Source organism: Manacus candei, unplaced genomic scaffold (assembly GCF_025592945.1).
Source record: "Manacus candei isolate 608988 ecotype Guabito, Panama unplaced genomic scaffold, ASM2559294v1 h1tg000056l, whole genome shotgun sequence".
NCBI lineage: Eukaryota > Metazoa > Chordata > Aves > Passeriformes > Pipridae > Manacus > Manacus candei.
This window is the reverse complement of record NW_026138104.1, coordinates 4,572,624-4,599,061: the sequence shown is the minus strand read 5'-3', so window position 1 is coordinate 4,599,061 and position 26,438 is coordinate 4,572,624. Positions and strand designations below refer to the sequence as shown.

General features: G+C 37.2%; 2 protein-coding genes across 3 annotated transcripts in view; both read right to left on the bottom strand.

The window, feature by feature from the left end:
• The window catches only part of LOC127477654 (macrophage mannose receptor 1-like), a 29,490-nt gene extending 26,415 nt beyond the window's left edge, over window positions 1-3,075 (bottom strand). The window contains exons 1-2 of the mRNA XM_051802277.1: window positions 2,904-3,075; window positions 831-1,229 (exon numbers count right to left, since the gene is read on the bottom strand). Coding sequence (XP_051658237.1) covers window positions 831-1,229; window positions 2,904-2,964 — 460 coding nt within the window. The 5' untranslated portion in view covers window positions 2,965-3,075. The remainder of the gene's footprint in view (window positions 1-830; window positions 1,230-2,903) is intronic.
• Window positions 3,076-6,534: 3,459 nt separating this feature from the next.
• LOC127477660 (macrophage mannose receptor 1-like) overlaps window positions 6,535-26,438 on the bottom strand; it is a 57,391-nt gene continuing 37,487 nt past the window's right edge. Inside the window, exons 18-30 of one of the 2 annotated variants that reach the window (XM_051802306.1) lie at window positions 25,280-25,347; window positions 23,911-24,011; window positions 23,234-23,376; window positions 22,429-22,543; window positions 20,526-20,695; window positions 18,491-18,593; window positions 17,394-17,623; window positions 15,704-15,869; window positions 15,223-15,375; window positions 14,243-14,359; window positions 12,206-12,373; window positions 8,952-9,011; window positions 6,535-8,574 (exon numbers count right to left, since the gene is read on the bottom strand). In XM_051802306.1, coding sequence (XP_051658266.1) covers window positions 8,324-8,574; window positions 8,952-9,011; window positions 12,206-12,373; window positions 14,243-14,359; window positions 15,223-15,375; window positions 15,704-15,869; window positions 17,394-17,623; window positions 18,491-18,593; window positions 20,526-20,695; window positions 22,429-22,543; window positions 23,234-23,376; window positions 23,911-24,011; window positions 25,280-25,347 — 1,845 coding nt within the window. In that variant the 3' untranslated portion in view covers window positions 6,535-8,323. The remainder of the gene's footprint in view (window positions 8,575-8,951; window positions 9,012-12,205; window positions 12,374-14,242; window positions 14,360-15,222; window positions 15,376-15,703; window positions 15,870-17,393; window positions 17,624-18,490; window positions 18,594-20,525; window positions 20,696-22,428; window positions 22,544-23,233; window positions 23,377-23,910; window positions 24,012-25,279; window positions 25,348-26,438) is intronic. The other variant, XM_051802305.1, reaches the window with a different exon arrangement.

Genomic DNA, 26,438 nt, shown 5'->3' with positions numbered 1-26,438 from the left:
ATCTTAAATTTGCAAGTGACTCTGCTAGGAAGTGACCCTGCCATCACTATGCAATCTAATTTGCTGTTATCTGTACAAAATTATGACAAACTTCATTCCTGACGGAACAGTCATAGGGTACTATAAAAATTTAATCCCTTGTTATTTAACTTCCCAACCTACCAGTGTCACAAAAAAAAGCAGTTTGATCACTTGAACCTTGATGTCCACTCTATATAGCTCAAGATCCATAAAAATGTAGGAAATGGAGATCTGACTCTCCAGTGGTTCTTTGTCAGAGTGTTAAGAATTGTTGCATCCTAAACTATTAGGCACTGTTTCTCCTTTTGCTTTTTCCTACTTGTTCTTTTTACTGGGCCTAGGAAACACTAGGTAAATATTGTTAATGGTGGATTACATCTATGTTAACTAGAAATTAACTTCTTAGATATAGTACATTATCAAATCTAGTAATAGCAACAATAAAAAGTAATACAACACATCATCTCTTCTACAAATTGATCAGACATATTTTGAAACAGTCATAGATTTCCTTTTGCTGTTGCTTTACAAACAGAATTCCCATTCTTTCTTATGATTACATCATAGGCCTTTGTAATTTTAGTCTATCATTTGAAAGAATTGCATTTAACAAGTTATGCGGAAATGTGCAGTTATGTTTGCCAAAAGGTATCCAGTTGTATTTGCCTTTCATTTCTACACCATGTTTGTAGCTATCACGTCTACTGATATCACTGTAAGAAAATGGAGCTGTCAAGCAGGCAGCAGAACACTCTGCAGATAGGGGCAGTCAAGTTACCTCGAAATAGAGATGAATTTTCAGTACTCACCCTCATAGCGCTGAGAGCACAAGCTGTCTGCAGTTCCATAGATTTTCCACCTGCTCCCTTTGCCTGATCCTTTGGACAGCCTGATTTTCTTCCCCTTCCCTTTGCCATAGTTGAGAAACAAATCCTTGCCATAGCTTGCAACCGTCTCATTTCTACATTCCCACCACTGGAGTTCATTTGTCCTGTTACAGGATTCCAAGGTGATGGCAGCCTCATCGTCCTTCGTGAGCACTCCCAGGCACAGCTTGAGTGCCATGCTCAGCAGCTGTTTGGCAGAGACCCACTTGAACTTCTGAAACTCATCATGCTCATCACAGGTGGTGGTTATGACTGAGCTAGAGTTCTGGGCTTGGGCACAGAGCTTGCTATCTTCATTATAGATTGAAAATATTCCGCTACCTATAAAATAAAATGATAATGCAAACATCTGAAGAGAGCTTTCTTAGGAGATAAAGTTAGTTAATATCTTTGTGATACTCTGCTACCAAAAAAAATATATATATATACTTCACAAAGAAATCAAGGGAGGTTAATCATCAGTGGAAACGATATTCATGAAAATATTCTTAAAATGAAAACAACACTGAAGCTGAAAATACAGCTCTTTGAAGAAAAATTACTTTTCTTCACATTCCTCCTTAAAGCAGAGTGGTCTCAAAATGCATATCAAAAATGGCCTTTATTAAATTTCATAACTTCTTCAAAGTTCCACCACAGCACATTAAACAGCCTTTAATTCTTTAAGTAAGAGGACTTTTTGTTTTAAAGTTATTAAAGATGGTTTACATAACTCAAAATTAAACCATTTTTATATTTGGGTCAGAATGACATAGTGGTTTTCAGCTTATCAAGAAAGTGGGGTATTTTTCATTTTTGGTTAATTATCTTGGAAATTTTTGGCAGCTGTGCAAAAAGTCATTTCTTCACAGAGTTTTATTTGTAAGTTTCTCGGGAGGGAACCCACAACTTGCAGCATCATCAGTTCTGGGCACAGTTAAGCTAAGTAAGTATCCTAAGTGCCATTAATAGCTACACTTGTAAATAGAAATGTGACACATTGCACAGCAGGGTTTTGTTTCTTAAGACCAGCTTCAAAAAAAGGGCCGCAACTTCAGCCTCCTCCAAATCTTGACTATTTTTGCAGCTCACCTTGCACCCCTTCACTCCTTTCTAAGTGACAGGCAACATCATCCAACTCACTTTGCAGTGCCATTGAGCTTTACCCAAGATTTCTTAATGGAATACTTAAATGGGGCTTCATAATCCTTCCCGTCTGGGAGCTGCCAGGGAGTGTTGTTGCTCTGAAAGTCTACAGATCAGAACAAGCTAGATGGCATTTCCCCTGGCACAGCTCTCCTGCTGCAGTGGTTCTTCAGAAGGCTAGCAGAGGATGGGTTAGAGCCAGCTTGGTCTCACCCAAAAGCATGCACAGAAGAAATTGTCCTGTAGTGGATTAGGTTGGCATTCAAGCTGCTGCCATCCAAGCAATAGCATTGAACTCCCAGAGTTCTCTAGCTGGGAGCTTCCCAGGGGAAAGGGGAAAGACACAGCATCATCTGTTTTCCTGTCAGCAGTAGGAGTGTGTGAAATCTGATGGACAAAAGCTTTTAAGGTCCTTCCTAAAGCTGTCAGCTTGGAAACAAAATTTCAATATGCAGTGATCGATATGCTGTGGTTATACAAGATGTCTGAGAAACTTAAAAGTACGCATCAGCCAGTAGTTCTGTGCATGCTGAGAGTCCATGCCCTGTACTTCTGAGCTGTTCTAGCCCCCAACAGAGTAAACCAAGATCAGCTTTTGCCTGCATTCAGCTGGCTCACTTTCAAGAATCATCACTGCCTAGGTTATGTCCACATCTGTAGGCATATTCCTGTCACTCATACACCACCTTGAACGCTGGGTTAAGGAAAAAGAATGCCTGTGCAGATAACACCAAATTGCAGAGCTGAAGGAAACTATTTCAAATTATATTCTGTGACTAGATTTAAATTCACTGCCCACCAAGAGGGATATTAAGAACCCATAAAGACGAACTTGAAAACCTCCACTCTCAGCAAAAGACCAAGACTCACCAGATGTTTGAAGAGATGTACTAATGGACAGAAGGAAAATCAGGGTCAAGTAGACAGACATGGCCAAATATTTCAATCTTTTCTGCCCTTCGCCTCGAATTGATGTTGAAGACCAAATCAGTGCCTTGCAAGAAAACCCCTCTGCACTGAAGTGGATTAACAACCCCTTTTTAAGACCCAACAGATACAGGGAAGTTCTGAGCTTCAAATAAGGAACTGCGTCATGTCACGAGTAATTTTGAAATAATATATTAATGAATAAACTTTTCTTTCTAATCTAGTTTCTTTGCTGCATAAAAGTTTGCCACAGAAATATGAGATCTAACAGGTAACATTTTAGTGTGGATTTTTTAAGACATACCTTATAAGTCAGAATCATTATTTTTATAAAAAGGTGATATTAACATCTCTTTTCCAGAAATAAATGAAAGAAGTAAAAAAGGAAAGAAAGATTTGTCTATTTAAAAAAAAAAAAAGAAAAAAGAAAAAGCCGGAGTGCAATGCAATACTGTGAAAAATTGGCTGGGACACCATGCAAATCAAGTAACTATGACATTTGGAATCAAAGAGAACCAGAATTTCCTGTGTCTATAATTCCACAGAAAAGAGAAAAACTGTAGAAAATAGGATCTGTGCTCTTCAGGAGGCACCTGTTCCTTCTTTGGCTCCATTTCTGTCTCTGTGCGGGAGCAATGCACCCAACTGACAGCAATGATTGAAGAAATTTGGAAAAGAAACCATACAATTCTAGGAAGGAGAGAACCTGAAACTGGAAAAGACTGGATTTTCAATTATTGTTATTGAGGAAAACTAAACTGATAAGGAATACTGCCAGATTTTTGTCTTACTGGTCTCTGAAAGTTTGCACCTCCTAAACTGCATACCCTTCAGGCATTCTGACAAAATTCTGAGGTTTGCTTTGAAAAAGGTCTCTCCATGGTAGGTAAAAGAGCTAGAAAAACAGGGTATAGGGAAGAGAAAAGGCAGTTCTGTGGAAGCTTTACATCCATTTTTGCTTATGGACTTCAAAGAATTTCATTTCTCCTCTCTTTAGGAGAGGTTGGTGTGTGATACATTCCCCAAAATTGTATTTGCAGCAAAATTGCTGCTGTTGCAGGCAAGGAAAACCCTTGATACCCACATGAAGATGTGGGATCTTGCTTCTGTTTAACTCAGATGCAGATGAATGACCCACTGGGTTTAAAAAGATACACAGGGAGTTACAGCAGAACAAAACTATAACAGGGAGAGAGAATAGTGGGACCTGAAGGCCAGCAGGCACAGCTAGGCAAAAGGCATTCAAAGAATGGGAATCTGAGAAGGATACCGAGACCTGAGGAAAGTGGGAGAAAAGAGGGGGCTGCTTCGAAAGCAGCAGATGGTCAGCTACTCAGTAAGTTATAATGCATATGCAAGGATGGCTGCACTGAGTCTGAAGTCAAGCATTCTGGTACTCCCCAACATAGGAGTGCTCTACAACCTCAATTTTCCAACTTTCCTTGCTTCATTGCTCAGGACGTCCAGATGTGCAGATGGAAAAAAATACTCAGATTTATTATTTAGACAGGAGAAATGTGTCTTGTGATTCTGCTGTATACAGCGTCTCAGGATCTCTAAAGCTACTGGGCATCAACAAGTACAATTACAACAGGGAAAAATAAACTATTTGTGTTCTGAAGAAAGATCAGTGTTTGGTGAAGCACTAATATTGACAATCTGTTGAGAGAAGCTGAGAAAGACTGAAACGTACTACAGGCAGCTTTATCTCAGTGTTTGCAGGTTGCATCACAGCACACAAAGTGGAAAAGAAAACCAGAGGACTGCAAAGATCTACCCCTTGGCAAGACACAGCCTGACATTTTAGAAGTGGCAAGGAACAAAGGCTGTTGGGTTTTGTGTTGAGTCAGCATTGTTCCTTTGACAGTCTCTGCTCCCGGGCAGGAAGTTACATTCACAGTGTGCAAATTCACCACCTTTCTTCTGAAGTTCTAACTTTTTTGGAGAAAAGGGGAAACGAGAATTAAACATAAGGATATCAAGAAACACAGCAGCGTGCAAAGAGACAAAATTTTACACACTACTGCATATTGCCATCAAGTCATTCCTCAGCTGCCACAGAAATGCATGGCTGAGTCCATCCAGGTTCATAACTCATTTTCAAAAACACTTATATTAAAATCCGAAAGTAATTTTGTGATCAATTAGCCTGCTATAACCTGATATAAGATTTCAATCTGAAATCCCCACATGTAGCAAAATCAGTTTCCAACATGATGTAAAGATTTAAAAAGAAAAACCAAACAAACCTACTCTAAACTTCATTAGAAACATTCTAGCCTAAAAAAAAACCTCAGAGAGTGAGTAACCTTTCCATTTCTCTAGACAGACTCAAAACACACTGAAAGAGAAATATAAAGCACCTTCCACTTTCACATTATATTTTCATGCTACATAATCAACATTTTTTTGCTTTCCTTTACCTAAACTGCCTGATCAAACATAAGAAATATTGGCAGCATCTGATTATGCATATGAATTATTAATGATCAGTTAAAAATTTCATTTGTTTTTCTATCAATCACTTATACTTTATCTTGTTTATCAAGGAATTATTTTCCTTGTTTTTACAGCAAGAATATTTCAGAAAAGTGAGAACCCAGTTCCTCTGTCAATGTATATGGATGCAACATAGAGCCTGAAAACTCCCCTAAGTAGTGGTGTCTACTCAGGAGACAAAATAAGAGATCACAATAAAAACACCTCAGTTCTAAGGCAATGGATTGATCCCACTAGGAATAACAGTCAGTAGCAGAAAATGGTTGAAAGAGTTGGTGAAAGACCAGAATATATAAAGTATCAAATTATATTGCATCCATGAATCATATCCAATAAGACACATTTCTTTTTTTCGGTCAAACAGAGAGACATAATTTCCCCATCTCAGCTACCAGGTAAAAGCCTTCCATTTAATCTTATATTAATTAGATGTTGGTTAAAGTGTTCAAGCTTGTTTGTTCCTCTACCTTCCATTCAAAAATTTCTATTACAGTTTGTGTGTAAAGTGCTCATCTTCTGCTTACTACATGGAACTGTAATGATTTCCTGTGCTGTAAATGCCACTGCTTCCATGCTTTATCTTTTTAGTGGGAAATTTGCTTCAATTCCATTATATTGAAATAGGAGGGACAGTAAGCCATGCAGCTTAAATTTTCTCCTCTTCTGAAAATCTTTGTGGTCTTTTTCACTCACACTCTTTCTAAAGTGAGCAACCTAAGTAGCTCCATCTTCACAGTAGAGCTTTTTATTTGCAATCTCCTCTATTTTTTCTGTACCTATTTGGACAGCAGAACAGGACTGACACAGCATTTCACAGAAGCAGCTATACCTACTGCCAGCTGTTAACTAGCTAGCATGGTATTTTTAATTTTCTTCAACTCAAAGATGATGGTGGATTTCAGGCAGTATAAAGGGGTGAATGAGCTCAGGATTATCCAGGCTCCAGTAGCTGGATTCTCTCCCTGATACTTTTTAGCAATGTGTCTGGTAAGTATGGCAAAGAACCAGAAATGAGACATCCCCTCAATTTTTATCTTCTTTCCAACCAAACCTTTGCATATATACATGGGATGAAATGTTACCTGGAAGAATCACTTGGTGTGCAGTCCCAGAACAGGACTAAACTTCTTTTGGGTAGAGACTGCATTTCTTTGCTCAACAGCCAGCACAGGGAGGTTGGCATTCTAGTCAGGGTCTCTCAGCCTTTCATTCTCCCTTTCACATATCATTCTACCTGGTTCTATCTATACCTCCCCATATAACTGAAACAACATTATCCTTAACATTATTAATCAGTCAGTCAGGAGCTTTCTGGCACACAAGCCACATCAGATAGTGTAAAGAACCATGAGAGGTACTGCTCCTTGAGAAGACATGCTTAAAAAACTGTGCATTGAAAATGGAAACAGCAATAGGAACAGAGCAAGGAAATAACCAGGAGAAAGGGAGCGGAGCCAGAGAAAAGGAGTTCCAGGACAAATTTTCCCATCTTACCTGCACATGTATGTAACTTGAGATTTTTTACTTAAGCACTCAATCACATTTTTGTTTTAGTTTTAAGCAGATAATCCTGGGAAAGATTCAGGAAAATATGGTTAATATAATACTTGGTCACAAGTTTTGGTGGAATGTCTCCACAGTGGTATCTTCTTTTTCACTTTATCCTCTTACAGTGTCTTATACAGACAAAACTATAAAATGAAAAACTATTTAAAAATGAAAGCTAGTTACTTTTTATTTCACAGAACAAAACCTGAAGCCACAAAATCAAACCTTGCAAACCTTTGTATGCAAGTGGGGAATCATGCATGATTAACATTTTACAGGATTTACAAAAATTAAGAATATAAACTCCACTCTGGGGAATCTCAAGACTTCCGTAAATAGTAGCTGATCTAGCCATTTTTGAGTAAATAAAATCAGTAGTAACTATTACATAAGTAAAGCTAAATTGTTCTTGACTCACTTGTTCTTGCAGCACACACCCCACAAACCTACACTGCTTGAGAAGACATAGGAGAGCAGTACCAAATGCCATCACCACAACAGCTACCCAGTGCTCCAAGAAACCCTCAGAACACATATAGGCAACATTCTTCCCCCTCCTCAGTAACTGTTGTGCTCATTAGAAGGAATTTTTGCCATGACCTTCATCACCTGTCACCAGCAAAACCCACTTATGGCCAGCCAAAACTCAGGCAGTTAACATCAACCACACTTTTCCATTCCAGAGGCCTGTCCCCAGATTTTACCTGATTAAATCCTAGAATACATAAACTACAAGAACTACATACGTAGTTCTCTGTGTTGTGTGAAATTGTGGGAACTGAAATATCACAAAGGGTTTTTTCCCCGCACAGTTCAAAGAGGATGTGCCCAAATACAGACTTGCCATCTAGTAACTATGCCTGTAGTTAAATCCTTAGGAATACCTGAAAGATGGTAGAATTAGAGAAATAGAGAGATGTTTGTTGAACAGCACTGAGCATCTGTTCATTAGCATGGTTTGAAATAAATCTGATGCAAAAATTTCAAATCTTGTCAGCATTCCTCAACTGGAAGTTTTACTTCCTTTATTGCATCCATTTGTATTGTTCCATTTAATAATTAGTCAATATTATCTCTTTTCTTAAGACACACACTCACCAGTGTGATCATCAAATCCTGAGATATGAAATCTTACGCTTTATACAATATCTAAAAGAAAGTAATTCCTTATATGGCATCATACACACACTGAAACAGGCTACTACAGCAATTGCACATGAGAAATACCTTTGGCTTAATTCTAATTGCATAATTTAAGTAAAACAAGGCACATTTCATTTTATTACATTACATTTTATATTACACATTACATTACATTACAGTGTTGCATGTTCATTTCGTTCTATGTTGGTCACAAGATCCTTTGTGTCACCAGTTCCAGGAAATCCATCACTATTAAAATACAAATTGTTCTCAAAGCTGTCATTTGTTGGCAAGCAATTCTTTCTTCTTTTGTAGAAGAGATAGCCTGCAAGGCCACTTCCAGCTAGGAGGAGGAGAACAGCAATAACTACAGCTCCTGTTTTACCATGGTTCAGGGTAAGAGCCTTCTTATCCATTGTCATTGCTGAAAACAAATACAAAGAAATCAAGAGGATGCTACATACTCTTTGTCTGATTACTGGAAACACTTTCTTTAGAATGCATGACATTTTAAGCAACAGCATTTAATTTCAAAATAAAAAGAGACAAAGACAGCAGCATAAAATAAATTGATTTTAAGTTGCCAACATCTCATGTTTTATCACAAATTACTATTTTTTAAATCTGCATTTCCCACCAAATGGAATATATTTTATAGTAGTATATACCACTAGGAAACAATATACTCCTAGGAATCAAGTATATCAGAAAATGTAAAAGACATAATACAGGATAGGATTTGTTCTGTTTATGATTTTACATGAGACTAGTTTTTGTCTACTTGAATGATAATATTCTTACCCATTGTAGGTATTTCTGCTGGTGACATTTCAGTTGCTGGCAGCATTTCAGTTGCTGGCACTTGAAAATATTGGAAAAGCATTATCTTTTGATATTATCAGGTTATTTATTTCTACATTATTTTTTTCTATATTTGGAACATACTAAAAATCATGTTCAGATAAATATATGGTAATACAAGGCACTAAATACTTAAAACACTTTGGTTTAGTTCACACAAAGTTATATAAACCTAAGGCCTAGCACAATGGTCTAGTGTATTCTGGCCTCATATGTAGTTATTTACGTGAACTAGCAGAAAAGAAGAAACATCAAAAACTCCAGGGAGACTGATCCAGACATCAGGGTAAAACCACAAGAAAATCTATACAGCATCTTCAGGATAAACATGGTCAAATGTAATCCTCAACCTAATTACAAATTCTTGCAGATTTGTGACCTAAACATAGCAAGTGTAATAAATTTGGTTTGCCAAGAGACCTTAATGGCTTACCTACCCAGACATTTGAAATCACTCATGAACTTCAGTGTCCTAACAGATAACTAAACATCCAAACTAAAATGTTTGCAGCTCATTTAAAATTTCTTTTTCTGGACCAAAAAAATCTGGCTTGCTGGGAAAACTGAACCACTGTTTAAAATTAAGATATGTATTTTCCCATGTGGGCATAAAATTAGTCTATAGCTAAATGTTCAATCAATGCATCATGTTTCATTCTGAAATCTTCTCTGCAGTGCTGCCCAGTGACTGAACAGAGGCAGTGGGCATCAACTGAAACACAGGATGTTCCCTCTGAACATCAGGAAATGCCTTTTCATAACAAGGGTGACTGAACACTGGCACAGACTGCCCAGGGGGGCTGTGAATTTCTATCCTTGGATATATCCAAAACCCATCTGAACATAGTCCTGAGCCACTGGCTGTAGGTGTCCCTCTTTGAGAAGGGGGTTGGACCAGACGACCTCCAGAAGTCCCTTCCAGCCTTAGCTGTTTTGTGGTTCTGGGATTTTGTGAAGATACCTTATGTCCAAGAGCACAGTGTAAAAACAGTCTCAGAAATGCAAGAAGGAATAGGAGGGAAAAACTGATGTTAGGGAAACTTTGGCTGCATTACTTCATTTGATTGGACAATTTTTGGAATATAATAACATAGACACTTCTTCCTTGTTCTTCATCAAGAACTGTTGATTGACCAAGTTTGGTACAGCACTGCTAATGTACAGTATGCATATTGCTCTTGAGTTTGATATGAGATGACTGCTTGCTAAACTTACCTACGTGTTAAACAAGCAGCATATTAAGGGATATGAATCTGCCATTCCCAAAAAATGAGAGTGAGATACCATGAACACAACAAAGAATCATAGAATGGTTTCGGTTGGAAAGGACCTTGGAGATCTCCTAGTTCTAAACCCCCTGCCATGGACAGGGACACCTTCCATTAGGCAAGGTTACTCAAAGCCCCATCCAAACCAGCCTTGAATGCTTCCAGGGATGGGGCATCCACAACTTATCTAGACAGCCTGTTCCAGTGTCTCACCACCCTCAAAGTGAAGAATTTCTTCCTAATATCTGATGTAAAGTCACTATCCCTTGTCCTGTCGATACAGACCCTTGTAAAAGTCCCTCTCCAGCTCTCTTGTGGACCCCCTTTGGGTACTGGAAAGTGCTATAAGGTCTCCCCAGAGCCTTCTCTTCTCCAGGCTGAATAACTCCTCACTTACAAATAAAAATAGATAGTTTATGGAATAAACCTGCTACAGAATTTTGAATTACTCTGGTAAAAATTATCTCAAGACATGGAACAGAAAATAGCATCTATTCAATGGGAATACTTCAGTCCTTATTTTGTGCTTCAGTCTCTTCAGAAAACAGCAAACATAACCAGCCACAGCAGGGGCAGCTCAGTAAAACCATGCTTCTAACATCCCATAGTCTATAGCTATTAAATAATTTGTTTAAATTCTGCAAAGGTAACATTGTCACAGTTCTGCAAAACTGTGCCAAGAAAAGCTGCATATATGTGACAAGGTAGGACTAGATTGTGGCCTGTTCTTGAGGGAATGACTATATAGTCCTTGCAGTGACACTGGCGTTCCAGATAGTAAGCTAGACTGGTTGAAGCTAATTCTAGAAAAAAATAACTAGCGTTCATCTGCTTCAGCATGAAATGGCTCAGTATCAAAACTGGTAAATGGCAGTATCAGCACAAACAGCTGATAAATGGTCAAAAAGGAATGGTGGCCATTGATTTTAACACTGGTTACCTACATCTATGAGTATTCTGGATAGAGAATGAAAATAAAGTGCCTGGTTTTTGTCAATCACAGTGCAAAAAGACAGATAAGTAGACTCTGAATGGGTGGTTATATCAGACAGTTTGCAGTATTTCCTGTAGAAGATACAGTCATCATTACAAGCATTTGAGTAAGTAAGAATAAATTTAGCACATTTGTAGAAAGGATAGCAGAATTTCTCTCAATTTCAGTACTGTAGAGGAAGTGGGTGTATTTCAGCTACTACATGCATTTCACTCTTCCCAGTAAACATTGTAAGAGATTCTGATATTGCAATATATGCTGAAAGAAATTATTATGATGCCTTTTAGGAACACAGATGCACTAGCCGTCAAATTTGCACATTCAGTTATTTCAGGACATTTTCAGTTTAGCACTCAAACTATGTTGCTTGCTTTGTGTTCTCCTGTTGTGAAAAGATGAATGAATGAAAAGCAGAGACAAAAGACCCCAGACTGTTAATTAATTCACAGTTCATAATTATTCAATTCACAGAAATAGTACTTCATACTCAGAAAATGCATGCATATGAGAGTGCATGCCAGAGGGAAATAAGCACAATGTACTTCCTGAGTGGAGCAGAGGAGATATCCTGAGGAACGTATTTTCATATAGATGAAACAAATTTGTGTATGCAAGGCACAGTACTTACACTGTGATTACTCAACCATTAGCCATAAAGAACATGCAAACTCATTAAGTGCATACACTAGGTACAGTTAAAATACAAATGCGTTTCTTTAAAAGTAATTCTAAAGGGACTTGAGCACTGGTCAGAACTTCAACTTACTGACAAAAGTTACTCTTTTTGTTGGCATGCAAATGTGCATCATTTGGCATTTAAAAAAACTCAAACCAGCCATCTAAAATGCGTTGTGTGTAATGGCCATGTGTTAATACTAATGTACAAGGAGCATACTCCATACATAAAACAAATTCATAAATGCAACACTTACTTTTTGGCTTTTTACAAACATAGCCTTTGTAGGAAGAGCAATAGATATTATTCCAGTACCCAGAGTCTGCGTACATTTCAACACAGTGCTCGTTTTCTTGAGGAGAAGGTTCTCCTACATTCCAGTTGACAAAATTCACTACAGTGTTGTCTAGCCACAGCCATTCTCCTAATTAAAAAATATGGGGAAAAAAGATAATATTAATATCCATATTGACATCTTCACATTCTCCACATTTATTGCCTTCCTAAGAAATTTACCTGTTGCTACTATTGGAGACAAGCCACTAGACCATTTACATTCTTGTTCTGACACATGTTGCCGCTAAGTTTTTATGCAAATTTTTTGAAAATAGCAGACTAATCTGGCTTATGATGTTACAAAGGTAAAGCAGTTTAAAGAAGTATCTCCCACAATTTATTGCAGTGGTGTGAAGTAAATTATTTACTCAGTTTACAGAAACAACTGATATCAAAATATAACTTAACTTCACCAGAATTCTCTTTATTTCAGTAATTTGTGGGGAGGTCTTGTGTTACTCTTTTCAAAGACTACACTGAAATCTTTCTAAGCCCAATTTTATTCCATTTTCTTTTCAGTTTCTGCTCCTTTCTACAAGCTTTACACATACAATTTTCCTTTTTATAGATCTGCTTAAAAATCTTGTGATCAGCTATGCTGGGACTTTGTGTCTCTTCCTTCCTGTTCCTTTTTTCTTTCTTTCTTTTAATAGGGATATTTATTTAGAATAAATATGCCCCTTGTGACTCCAAGTTGTACTCAAGCAAATTCTTAGACTCAGCATGAAAGCTGTATTCTGTTTTCTCACAAGATTCTACATATTTTGTGTTTATTTGTTTGTTTTTAAATTCCTGCCACTCTTTGTGTCATAATATGACATCTAGATACAATCCGGATACATACATGAAGATATGAAATTTAGTTATGCAGTTATGCTGAAATCACTATAATCATTATCTAGTGATATAATGAAGAGCTAAAGCAGCTCTTGTGTTTATGGTTACTCTAAGAACTGTTTTGTTCCGCACAGCTCTAGAAGCACTTTAAAAAACCTGTTTTGTGTCAATTAATCACGTGAGTAAACCCCAGCTTTTCTTTGTGTGTTATGCTATAAATCACTACTTTCAAATTCTTTCTTCTACTGCAAACTTTCACTTTTCCTGGTTAAGATTCACTTAATGTAACTGAATACTTGTCTTCTCCCTAAGCAGTTTGTCATTGAAGTGCTTGAGTAGACAGTTGTTAAAATCCCCTCCAAAACTCAAGAAAACCCCACCTCAAGTCACCTGAACTATTCTGCAGCCCTGCCTCTGACAGTTATACTGGAAATTTTAGCCTGAACATTACAAGACTGAAGCAACTTTTAAGTCTACTATAAAGACAGAAATATCTATTTAATTGAATACTAATTGTATTAATTAAAATGCAATAATCAGCAAATGTAAGATTTAATTAAAGCAGTCTGTTTTCTATTCTGTCTTGCTTTACCCTCCCTAAAGAGAGGCAGAAAATAGAAAAACTTGTGATACACAATTCGAAAGACCTGAACATTTCCATCTTCGAAGTGAAGCTGTTCTGAGGGCCAGCTGTAACTAAAGTGAGAGACTAGTCATTCCAGGATGGTGATTCCAAACACTAGAGGTGTAGCTCAAAAAATGAAGTATCTCAATGAAAAGCACATGGATCCAGGGCCTCTTCATGTTTGAGAGGAGCTATGGCTTAGCTCCCAATATGGTCCTGTCTGTACTCTGCTATATGCTCCTTTGTGCCTTACTTTGTTATGAATTACTTTTCTTCCTCTAAAATGAAGTTTCTGTGCCTGGTCTTTCTGTTATATATTAGTGGTTATCACTTGACTGATATTGACCAGTTTCTCCTGTGAGGATAATATATTACCTTTTCTAATTTCACTATTTAAATATTACAGAAATATAATCTGAAATTTTCAACACTTATGTCAAAAAGCTTGTGGCAATTATTCACTAAACAAAAAGATGTCAAAATTAAAGAAATTACCATCCACATTTCTGTACATTCCTGTCCAAAATGTTGATGTTTTCCCTTCAAGGGGTTCAATGCTGTAAGTCAGAAAGTTGGCTTCAGCTGAATCTTCAACTGAGACCAAAGAGGCACCTGGGAGACACAGGGGAAGAAAAACCTCTTAGAGATATCAGTTTCACAGTGAAAAGGATTCTTACTGTCCTGTCAATATATGAGCTCATGAGAACCCAGGAATGAACCTGAGTACCAGCAGAGAGAGGGAGAGTCTTCTTATCCAGATCTCTGTGTCTATATTTGACATGGGTTTCACTGGTAGGTTTATTATCAGTGAAGGCCTAGGGTGCAATTCACCTGATTTATGTCAAATATACTTCCAGTGAAGATAAATCTATATTCTGTTCCACTGGCAAAGTGAACAAGATCTTTGCATAATTTAATGGGAGGTCAGACACCAAAGTCACATTACCACCAATGCTATCGGCAACAATGCTACAGACATATGAAGCCCAGCACAATGAAATTTGCATCCCTTTACCAGAGAAAGAGGTTGAGAGAATGAAACTGTGTAACCCTAGTTCACTAATAGATTATCCAGCCTAGAGAGCTATAGCTTTCATTACAGTGGCATAAAACTGCAATAATCAAGGGGGAAATTAGATCAAGAATAAAAAAGATATAAAATTCCATTAAAATAAGCGGTAGTGACTGCTGTGAATGAGGTTGTCTACCTCCTATCAGGGTCAAAATACAAATTTTCCACTTTCATGATCTCCACTCCAGGCCACAAAGCTCCTCACGTGCCTGGTCCCATACGCGTGTCTTTGGTAGACGGCTATTTTCCATTACCTCCCAAATTAAGGCAATAATTGGATGCAACTTTCTTCTCCAACACTTGGACCATCCTTGAAATCACAAAACCCACATATCACATGTTCAGCTTCCCACGGATAGGAAAAACAAGTCAGAAAGATGTGCTGGTTAAGGAAGATACTCACCTAGTCGAAGACATTCTAAAGATGCCTGGGCCCAGTTTCTTGTAGATGAAGATTCAATGTAGTAGCAATGACCTCGGAAAGGGATCCAAGACCTGTGCCCTTCTGATTCAGGGCATTTTCCTGGAAGTTGAGGGGGCTCGGTGGGAGCTTGGACTGTTTAAAAAAAGTTTAAAAAATATATGACTAGTCCCTAAAATTCATTGCCTCTTGATTTTTGAGGGTTTTTATTGGCATGTTTACTCAATAGCAGAATGAAAGGACATTATCTTTGAAAATTATATCTAACATTATTGTTGGCAAGTGATAGCTATTCACAAGTCCCACTAGCCCTTTCTTAGTATGTGTTTACCCTCATTTTAGGGTAGCCTGCCCCATTCAATCTAAATAAATTTTAATGATTTCTGTTTGACTCTTGAAATAAAACCCAGCATATTTGAAGAGATACTGATTGCAATTGCAAAGGTCAGATTGAAGTTCTTACCGTCAGATTTTTTGCAAACAGAGAAGTAACTCTCATTGCAGAATCCTGTCTTCCAGGAACCAGAAATGTCTAGATAGACACAGCCTATTTTCTGCTTTGGTTCCCCTTCAGCCCATTTGGTATACTTCATCCTCCAGTTATCAATCCACTCATAACTCCCATTGGTCTAAGAACAAAACACATTAACTGGAATGATTAAACTCTAAGCATTAACCATTCTTCCATCAGTCAAATGTCTGTCTATGTAATACCTTGTGCCAGAAGATTGGGGGTTTTTTTAGAAATCAAGAACAAATACTAATGGTTCCATCTTTGAAACTTTTGTTGTGACAACCAGCTATTCATTGAGAAACATAGCAGTGCAATAAACGCTTTTCAGCAAAAGGAAATGCAGAGTAGGTTACATTGAGTTGATTCTGAACTTTTAATGTGGAACAAATAAGAATTTCATTTAAAATAATTTGTAGGAGCGAAATACAAATGACTAGTTTATGCACTATCTGTTTCCCCACAAATTTCAAGACACATAGATTATTTTAACTTGAAGTGCATTTGAAACTGTAATCATTTTCCACCAAAGCTGGGGAACTCAGTGATTCATCCTGTTGATCAAAGTTAGGGGAATCTTTTGGGTTTTAGGAAGTGGTGTGTTATGCTCAATCATTTGTTTTTTTCATGTAATCAGCCAAATGGAGTGAGTGTGGGACAAGTCTCTGTGCCAAGAAGAAAAAGCGTTGTATTTTAACTTGCAGGAAGTATCAAAATATCAAAGAACTGGGAGAGGGGAGACAAATAAAATTGAACTAAGTAAACCAATTAATTATTTTGCTAACTATCCTCAAAAATGTTTAAATAGTCATAGTAAGAGCACCTTATTATATTTCTGAAAATTAGGTATTTTATTTAGAATAAATGTTTTCCTGTGTACATCTTAAAACATGTGGATTTTACATCAAATAGACCATATATACAAAGAGATATTTCAAGATGATAGCCTACAATATTTTATTTGGAAGTGCACATAGTGGAATATTACAGAAATAGCGTGGAAAGCATGTGTAATATATACAATTTAATCATATTAATAGAAGAGAATGGTGAGGCCACACCTGGAGTACTGTGTCCAGTTCTGGACCCCTCAGTTCAGGAAGAATATTGAGGTGCTGGAGCAGGTCCAGAGAAGAGCAACAAGGATGGTGAAGGGACTCAAGCACAAGTCTTATGAGGAGAGGCTGAGGGAGCTGGGGCTGTTCAGCCTGGAGAAGAGGAGACTCAGGGGAGACCTCATCACTCTCTACAACTCCCTGAAAGGAGGTTGTAGCCAGGTGGGGGTTGGTCTCTTCTCCCAGGCAGCTATCAGTAAGACAAGAGGGCATGGTCTTAAGCTGTGCCAGGGGAGGTTTAGGGTAGATATTAGGAAGAAATTCTTTACAGAGAGGGTAATCAGGCATTGGAATGGGCTGCCCAGGGAAGTGGTGGATTCTCTGTCCCTGGAGGTGTTTAAGATGAGAGTGGATGTGGCACTTAGTGCCATGGTCTAGTAATCACGGCAGAAGTGGATCAAGGGTTGGACTTGATGATCTCAGAGGTCCCTTCCAACCTGGTTGATTCTATGATTCTATGAATTCTGATCTATAATACACAAAAGTATTTAGGACCAATATGTAAACAATTAGTTTAATGTTCTTACCACATTACTGTTTAGACCAATCCACATAGGCACCCCATATTTTAATATCTTCAGCCACAAAAACGAATTACTGTAGGGGTCTAAGATGCTAGAAAGGTCAAACTGATCATGTTTGCAGTTTTTTTGAGCATCCTCCCATGTCATTTTGGTATGGATGAAGATATAACTGCTGTTACCATAACGGACAAGGTTGGATGGAGATGAGCTTGTAGAAGGCAGAAACTCAGCATCTGTAAAATAAAGGATAAAAAAAGACCCATATACTTGTTCAAAAAGGGATTATGATTTCGAGTGGTTTCAAATAAAATTAAACAAAGACCTTCTTTCTTGATTTCATATTCCCTGACTTATAATCAGCATGGGTTAGATGCACTGTTCTTTAAGCCACCAATAGTAGTAAAAATCAATTACAAAGCTGTAGAAAGGAAAAGAGCTGCTTAAAGCAACCACTTATAAGCAGTAAAGGAGCATTCTGTACAGTTCTCAAGAACAGGATTGCTGAAATTATTCACAATTAGTTCATAATTTCTTTAAAAAGTATTTTTCATCAAATGAAAGCTTTTGCAGAAACTGTGTTGTTTTCCAGATATTTTTTTTTATACCCAAGAAATTAAAAACTTCACAATAGACCAGTTATTAAAAATCAGTCATATACTTAGAGGTTTTCAGTGCTTTATGGTCTCTTTTTTTGGAGGTGATTTCACTCAACTTCAGTGCAGATGAGTTACAGTGTCACTCCAGACAGTTCATGCTACATGTACAAACAAGTATTTTCCAAAACATGTTTTGAAAGCCAGTATATTCAGAAAATGACAAAATCATGGAACAAAAAGTCATACCAAGGGTCATACTAAACACAAAGATGCAGATACAAATTCCAGCTCAGGAAGATAGCAACACAGCAGTTACTGGGAAGGGTCAGGTGAGAGTAATGACTAACTGGACCTCTGACACATATGACCCTCGTGTTCCTGCCTGAAGAACAATTTGTGCATTTATCTTTATTGGAAGTGAAATTATGTTGAAATTCATACAGCTAAGCAATTCCTTGAAAAAAGCATGAGGCATGACTGTGTTTTAACTAAAATGACAAATACCTGCATCAATTTGGCATATATATCCTCTGCTGTTATCACAACTCAGATCAGCCCACTTTCCTGCTTCCTTAATAGGATTGTTTCTCATGACAACACAATCAGCCTTGAAGCAAAAAGATATAAAATCAGTTACAAATAGCTAGAAAAAGCAAATACAAAACTTTTGTCTCCTTTTTACATCTTCAGACACAAATTAGACTGTAATTTTACTTTCATATCTTTGTAACATTTAAGAACATAAGTTTTATGATGTGGAAGTTCTATTCCTCTTACACTTCACAAATTGCTTAATGTTGCTTTCTCTTGCACAACATTGGGATGAGTAAGCAGACCAGAGAAACTGCAGTATTCTCAATCTCCAGGCATACAGCATGGAGAGGAGTCACAGATAATTTAAAGAAAAATGAGATCAGTTATTATAGAAAAGACTGGTTAACTTTGCCCCAGAAAAAACCCTGGACCCTCAATGAACAATGCATCATTTCAGACATATCAGCCTCTTTGAATTTGTTGTTGCTAGCTGTAATAGTACACTCAGCAGTTAGAATGGCTCCTTCCCAAAGGCAGCCATTTATTTGTCAGTACTACCCTCACAAGGATATTTCAGCTTCAGAACCTCAGAACCAAGCTTAGCACGTATTAAACAAATACTGGTGAATGCCAAAGCCTGCATGGGTACAATGAAGCATACATATGGTTTTGTGCAATGAAGCATACAAATTTATTTTATTCTATTTACTTGTTTGCTTTTTTCTGTCCAGGAGGAGATGCACAGATAAATACTTCACTTGCAAGTGAAAAGCATTGAGATTTAAATCTTTCAAACTGAACAGTTGCATACTATTTTGTTAACTATAATAACATTTTGTGCTAAGATCAAGCAAACTTAAAAATAAATCTGAAATTTATAAAATAGAGACTTAATAAGTTTTCATGTAAGACTTCATAGAAAGCCTACTGCTTTACATAAAAAGAGAAAAACATACATTGTTCTTTTCAGAAGTGATATTTTAAAGATACTTTTAAACTCCAAATTCTCCCTGATTTTCTCCCTCCCTTAGAGATCAGAAGTTCACAGGTGATACTTTCGAAAACAGGAAAAAGGACATTATACATCAAAATAAGATTTCTACACTGAAAATGGCGGTCCACAGAAATAGAGCTAGTACTATAATGTGCTGTAGTTCCAGAGTAGAGAACTATCTAAACATGTAAGATCAGAGATAGGAACACTGTGACCTATCAGATCAGTTTGTTTGACAGGGAAATAGGGGAAGTGACTTTTTACTGGTTTTGTTTGTTTTTTTTTTCTTGCAACAACTGAATGGCTGTCTTTTTATAGACTCGTGCCCTTCCTGCAAATGTGACTGGCAGAATGTGCCTATTTGCTTCTAACACCCCCCTCTTTGAGAGAAAAGTCTGTAAATGCCCCCTTGCAAATTACACGCCAGCTGATAAACCTGCAAAGTTCAGGCACAACTGTAGCCTTCATGGACACAGAGAACTGAAAACTGAAACAAGTCTTGTATAGGCACTCCACAGATCCTGTCACCACCTGAGGATACAGCAACTTCACAAGGGCTCAAAACCTCTCACTCTACTTGGATTTATGTCTGACATGTATAAAAGTATGAAAGTAGTGAGACAAGCAGGAACATGTTTGAAATCACAAAAAATGCATAACGGTAATCTGAAGCAAGATGGATGTTGGTCTTTTCTCCCCAGTAACAAGTGATAAGACAAGAGAAAATGGTGTCAAATTGTGCAAAGGGATTGGCAAAACTAGATTGGATATTAGGAAAAATTTCATTATCAAAGCAGTTGTCAAGCACTGGAACAGGCTGCCCAGGGAAAAGTGGTTGAGTCACCATCTCTGGAGATATTTAAAAGATGTGTATATGTGGCACTTAAAGACATGGTTTGGTGGTGCTGGGTTAACAGCTGGACTCAATGATCTTAGCAGTTTTACAAATCTAAGTGATTCTATGATTCTGTAAAACCAAATTTCAGTGAACAATTTGTAATTGTTATTTACCTGGCCGTCATATGAGTATGAATTGCTGTGTCCTGATGGGAAGCCTTTGGCCCAGTCTGTAAAGTAAACTCCTGTTCCATCTGTCCAGAGGAACCTCATTTCATGATTTATATCATTTAATCCAATCCATGTATCCGTATCAAAGTCTTTCATATGAAAGGTGAGAAAAGCTAAAGTAGAAAAAAAAGGCAAAGAAAAAGAAGAATAATTTTAATGAAGGACAGTTTAAATATTTGGCCTCAGTGACATCAGTGATATTGAAAACGTTTTCTGAAATACACAACATGCCATTGTTCCCAACACAAGAAGGTAAGATGAAAAGGAGGTGACTTTTGAGTTTGATGAACAGGAAAACAGATATATAACTGTGGCTTTGGGCAAAATACTTCAGCTAAGTACCTAACCTGGCACTGGGACAAATCCCAAAAGCATGACAGAAGTGTTTTTTATAATGTTACAAGGCACTTTTGAATCCTTTTCACACAACTGACTTAGAAATATACAGTCATGGGGATCACATACATTTGTTACAGTCCCATCTGAGTGGTTGCCCTGCAATGACACCAAACAGCACCACTGAGCACCTCCATTTGTGTATCTGCCCAAGTAGTGCTGTTCTAGAACAGCAAGGGTGTTTCCTCCTTCCCTTGATGCCTGGGCAATAGCCTGCACTGCCTTAGCAGGGAACCGAATCACAAGTGACATGCTTCAGATGAGTCCCAACAAAACAAGCAAATCAATTACCACAGCTTTGCACAGTCCAGAAGGGTGCTTATGTATCTTAGCTTACATGGCTAGCTCACAAATAGAGCAGGCTAGGTCAGCTGGCATTCAGCAACTCACTAATCCACAACACATCAAACATTTTGATAAAGTGAATATATTGTGGCTTATGCCAACTGCTACAGTCATTGTTATGAGGTTTTTTGCCTCTGCAAAGAATAGATGAATTTCTATCTGCTCTGTTAATCGTTCACCTCCCCTCGGTATTTTTAAATGTATGCAACTTACTCTTCCAGGAATGAAGTCTGTAGATTTCTTTGCCATTGCTGTTCTGTCAGAAACTGTAACAGGAACTCAAGCCTTTATGCCTTCACTTCCAACAGTGACAATAGTTTTGTGCTAGTATCTTTATTGCTTATTTCTCTTTTACATAGAATTCAAGTCCTGTGCATGAACTCAGCACCTGAAATCTGTACTGCTGAAATTATTTTGGATAACAATTTAAATATGTTTGAAAAATGAAAGTTTGATTCTTTCCATCTTCACAAGTGGAAAACATAACTAGTACTAAGTTCATGTCAGCCATTTAAATTTAAACTGTTTAATTGCTCAGATTACAACACAGACTTGCTCACACAACACTAGCTCCTCTAGTGAAAAGAGTGGCACATCTATGTCCTGAGTTCTGGGTAGGTGTATAAGCAGTCAAACCTGTTCCAAGTGCCCAGAGACAAATCCTGATCTAAAGGTGTTCTGCTTGATTTAATAGGAAAGCCATACAGGGAGTTAATGCCACCTAGTGAAACCACAGTGTTTGCAATGGAAATTACTAGGTCTAGTTAGCATCACATGTAAGCAGAAAAAAACTCACTACTTTCACTGTCAGGACAATACACATACACACATATATGTATGTGTGTAGAATATATATGTATGTATATATATGTGTGTGTATATATATATATACATATATATATAAATATATATATATAAAAGCCAACATTAAAATTTGGTAGATTCAGGTGAAGACTTCATTGCAAATTTCTAAGAATTATGTTTTGGAACAGAAGTCAGGTGTGCAATCATTATTCAGACCAGTTCATATTCACTCAAATACAACAGCCAACCTGTAAAGATTAAATATCATCTCATTTAGTTGCTACAAAACTGTACACGGTACCTTGCACTTGTTCATTAGGGACAGTGGCCAGGTTTCCTCCTAAATTCATGCAAGCTGTTCGTGCAGCATGCCAAGTGACACGTTCCTCTTCTGTAGATCCAAATATCTTGTAACACTAAAATATGAACAAATTCTTTATATATTATCTTTATTCCAATATCACTCACAATTGAAAACCACTGCTTTAAACAAAGCAGGATGGAGAAAAAGCAGTAAAGAAATCCATTTATCTGAAAAAACATATTTAACTTAAAATGAGCTTTTTGTGCTGGTCCTGGTTCTTTATAAAATTAGAGGTCTCAATAAAGTCTTTTGCTCAACAAGACACACACTAGATTTGACCTGAAATCCCCAGAAAATAATTAAAACTTGACTTTTTTATAAACAGTCAGCTAATAGTGCTGTTATGCATGACTGCCTGATTACTAATTTGACTCTACAAAGCATAGCATGTAAGTAAAGGTAAGGAAGACAAAATGTAGTCAATAAAAAGCATTATCATTTGGTTAAAAAACATCAAGATCAAGGCATCAATACGTCAGGAGTTCTAACTAAACTCTTTAGGAAATGCACATCAAAACATTTGAAGAGCTGACTAGAGAATGTCTTTTATTGACTGCAACTGAATATCCTTCATTAGAAGCATCAAAACAGTGGGCAAAGAAAGAAAAGCATGTGTCAACCAGTTCTCTGCAAATATTAATAATATTTTACTCTAATAAGAAACAATATCATTAAATAATTCCCTTCTTTTCTATTTAATGTTTTGCCAAACATCCAGCATGCACTGTATTTGTTATGGTACCTTATTATGAAAGGAAAGCCAAGTTGGATGACATCCTCTTGGAGTTGAAAATGTTGTTGGAGGAACAGTTGAATTAATGGAACTGTTATGCCTTTCACATATGTAGGGATGTGGATAACCACAGTTTATATCATTCCAATATCCTGAGTGCAAGATAAATGGGGAACTGTATGACACCACATAGCTGCTTAAATGGAAATCAATTTCACTGATTCTCACACAAAGTGCTTTTAGTTGAAAGATAAGATCAAATCTGAATCTCTCAGTTTATTATCATTCAATATTAGTGTCTAGGGAAAATACGTCACTTTATACCCACTGTAATTACAGAATGTGAAAAGCTTTGCAGAATCAGGTACTAGAAATATAAACTTTATAGTGGCCCATTAGGTCAATTTTAATAAAAAATTAGGTCAATTTTAATAAAAATATATTTTTAATAAAAATTATCACAAAAGCAATCACAAGTGCAGACCTCTATCTGAGCTTCTCCCTGCCAGGCTTAAGGCAAGCACAAGACTAATAAGTCCTGAAAGTAATACTATGATGTGCTGCTATAACTTATTGCAGAAGAGCAAAAAAAAAGTGGGGGGAAGGAGGGCCTCTCAAATGAAAAAAATATGTTGTGACACAAACACACAAATAATGAAATTCATAAAAAACCATATAAAACTCACCTAAGTTCTTATACATAACTACACAGTTTTCATCATTATTTGCAAAGTTAGGTTCGTGTGGTGCCCATGCCAAATAATTCACTGGAGTGCCATCCATCCAGCTTAAGAAAAAAAATCCAACAAAACACTTCTTTAACATACAAATAGAATTTCTCCCATGTTACAAAAACTAATTTTGCAATATGCTTAATATAGCTGTTCACAGTTTAAAGTGTACAAGGTTTTCTGACCAACTTGCCTCTTTGCTAATTGCACGAAACCCGCTCTCTGCACAAAGACATAGGTGTGTGTGTTTTGCTCACTCTGCATTTAAGCAATATGCTGATGCTGTTACAACTGATAGGACAATGCTCAAAATAACCATCTGGGCCAATACCATTTCAGCATGAGAAAGCCCAGATGCTCACCATATCTCCCAAGGCATACATTCCCTGCGCCTATTGCAGAGATAAAAGTTACTGTTTGTAACACCGGTGAAATGTTTGACCATTCCCCCATGCAGGCCAAAAGGGCATTACAAACCACCTGTGGGGAAATTCTTGTGACGGTGTCCTCACCTTAAGGTAAAATACAAACACTGACAAAGCTGTACATCCGTCCAGATTAAGCAATGAAGAACAAAATCATAGCCAGGTAAATTATTAGGAGACATATTTCTATTGGTCTGCAAGTGACAGAAGTACCCAGGTTCATCTTTCAGGCACAAACACAAGCTACTTAAAAGAATATTCACGAGGACCCCTACAAAACCAATGGAAAGGCAGAGATTCCTCATTTTTAGAGGGTCACCTGGCTCACCTAACATCCTAATTATCCTCTGGAGGTTCCTCATTGTCACTGTGGACTATAAGGAGAACCAAAAACTACTAGGCATCTATCCAGGCATTTCAAAACACAGGCTGAACTGAATCCAGGCCTGAATAAACATCACGTGTAAAAATCAAAGTGGTGCTGCACACTGACATTCAGAAAGGCTTGCTGAAAACCTGCTGGCCATCACAGTGCAACAACTATCTTTGTTCTAGAAAAAGAATATAATTTGCATTTGTTCCTTTATTACAGTCTGTTGTCAACAGTTAAGGACAGGTGAAAGGAACATTTTTAGCTGCTAGAAGTCTTATATATTTACCGTTGGGGCATCTATTTATATTTTCAATATAAATCACAGAATAAAGGAAACTAGAATTCCTGAATAAAAATTCAAAATACATTAACTGCTGTGTAATTTTTCTGCTAGCTTTGGGTGAACTCTGTTTAGGAAACATGCAGTGTTTCTCCTGGATAATCTAGAGCTAAATTAACATGGAATTAAACCTCTTGAGAATACAATAATTTTTCAATTGAGATTCAAAACTCAGATCATACCTACCTTGTACGTTGGTCAATACTCAGTTGTAAACCAATGAAATATGCATCTTTTCTGCCATTTCTCAATAGCTAGAATGCAAAGATTAAAATTGTATAAATGTCATCTTTTGTCATAGAAATCTATTATGTTAATAATTAGTAACATACGTCTAACTTACAAAGGATATAAACTGCTATATTCTCTAGCTACAACATTTAAGTTAAAGCAGCTCACAGCTGACAGTCCACAGTCAAACTTCCCCATTGGCCAAAAGGTGTGGTCATTGTATCAACACTTCTCACAGTTTTACTTGAAAGCCACTGAAATCAGCGCGTCTTGCAAAGTTTCTGCAATGGAAATCATCTGACAAATTTCTTCCAAGGGATAAGCCTTCCTAAATTTGGATATGAATTGATATAGATCCTTGTGTCATCTCGCTGTCACTCTTCAGTGAGTTCAGGAAATGTTCTATGTAGCTCGAATATGACTTTTAAGCACATTTCTGATCAAAAAGAAGGTAGCTTCAAGACAGTATAATAGGCAACCAACCCCAGAGATATAGGAAATACAGTTTCAAAGCTCTTTCTCAGAGCATAATCAATGCTTCATTTTGTTCTTTCTACACAATTATATTCTCCAAACAAGAAGGCGGTGGCAAAGGAGCAAACTTGAGGGCCAAAAAGAGGCTGCTGGATAGACTATATCCCAGACACACAGACAAGACCTAAAGTCAATGTTCTGAGTGCTGAATGTCAGTCAGTTGCTGGTTTGATTCAGTATTTACAATATCTTGTGTTTATCTGTTGATAAACTTTACCCCTAATTAACTCACCCACCTTATAGAATCATAGCTCACCAATTTAGCAATACTTTTTGCTAAAATGAAGCCACAGATCCCTTAAAAGTAAGCATTAGTGTTTACCTCAGCACATTAAGAGCTGCAGTAGATATAAGGTGGTGTAATCACTACACTGAATACGGAAAGTAGATTATGATTTATTTAATGCTTACTGTGCTCATTTCTATACAAAAAAACCAAACCAAAACTGTCCTCATCTCAGCTATGAAAAATTTGACTTGAGTTTGTTCTTCATACTAATCTGGTTTAGTGTTACTGAAATTTCACTATCAAAACTTGTAGGGAGAACACCATGCTGAAAAGGATTTCTCCCCATGCTCA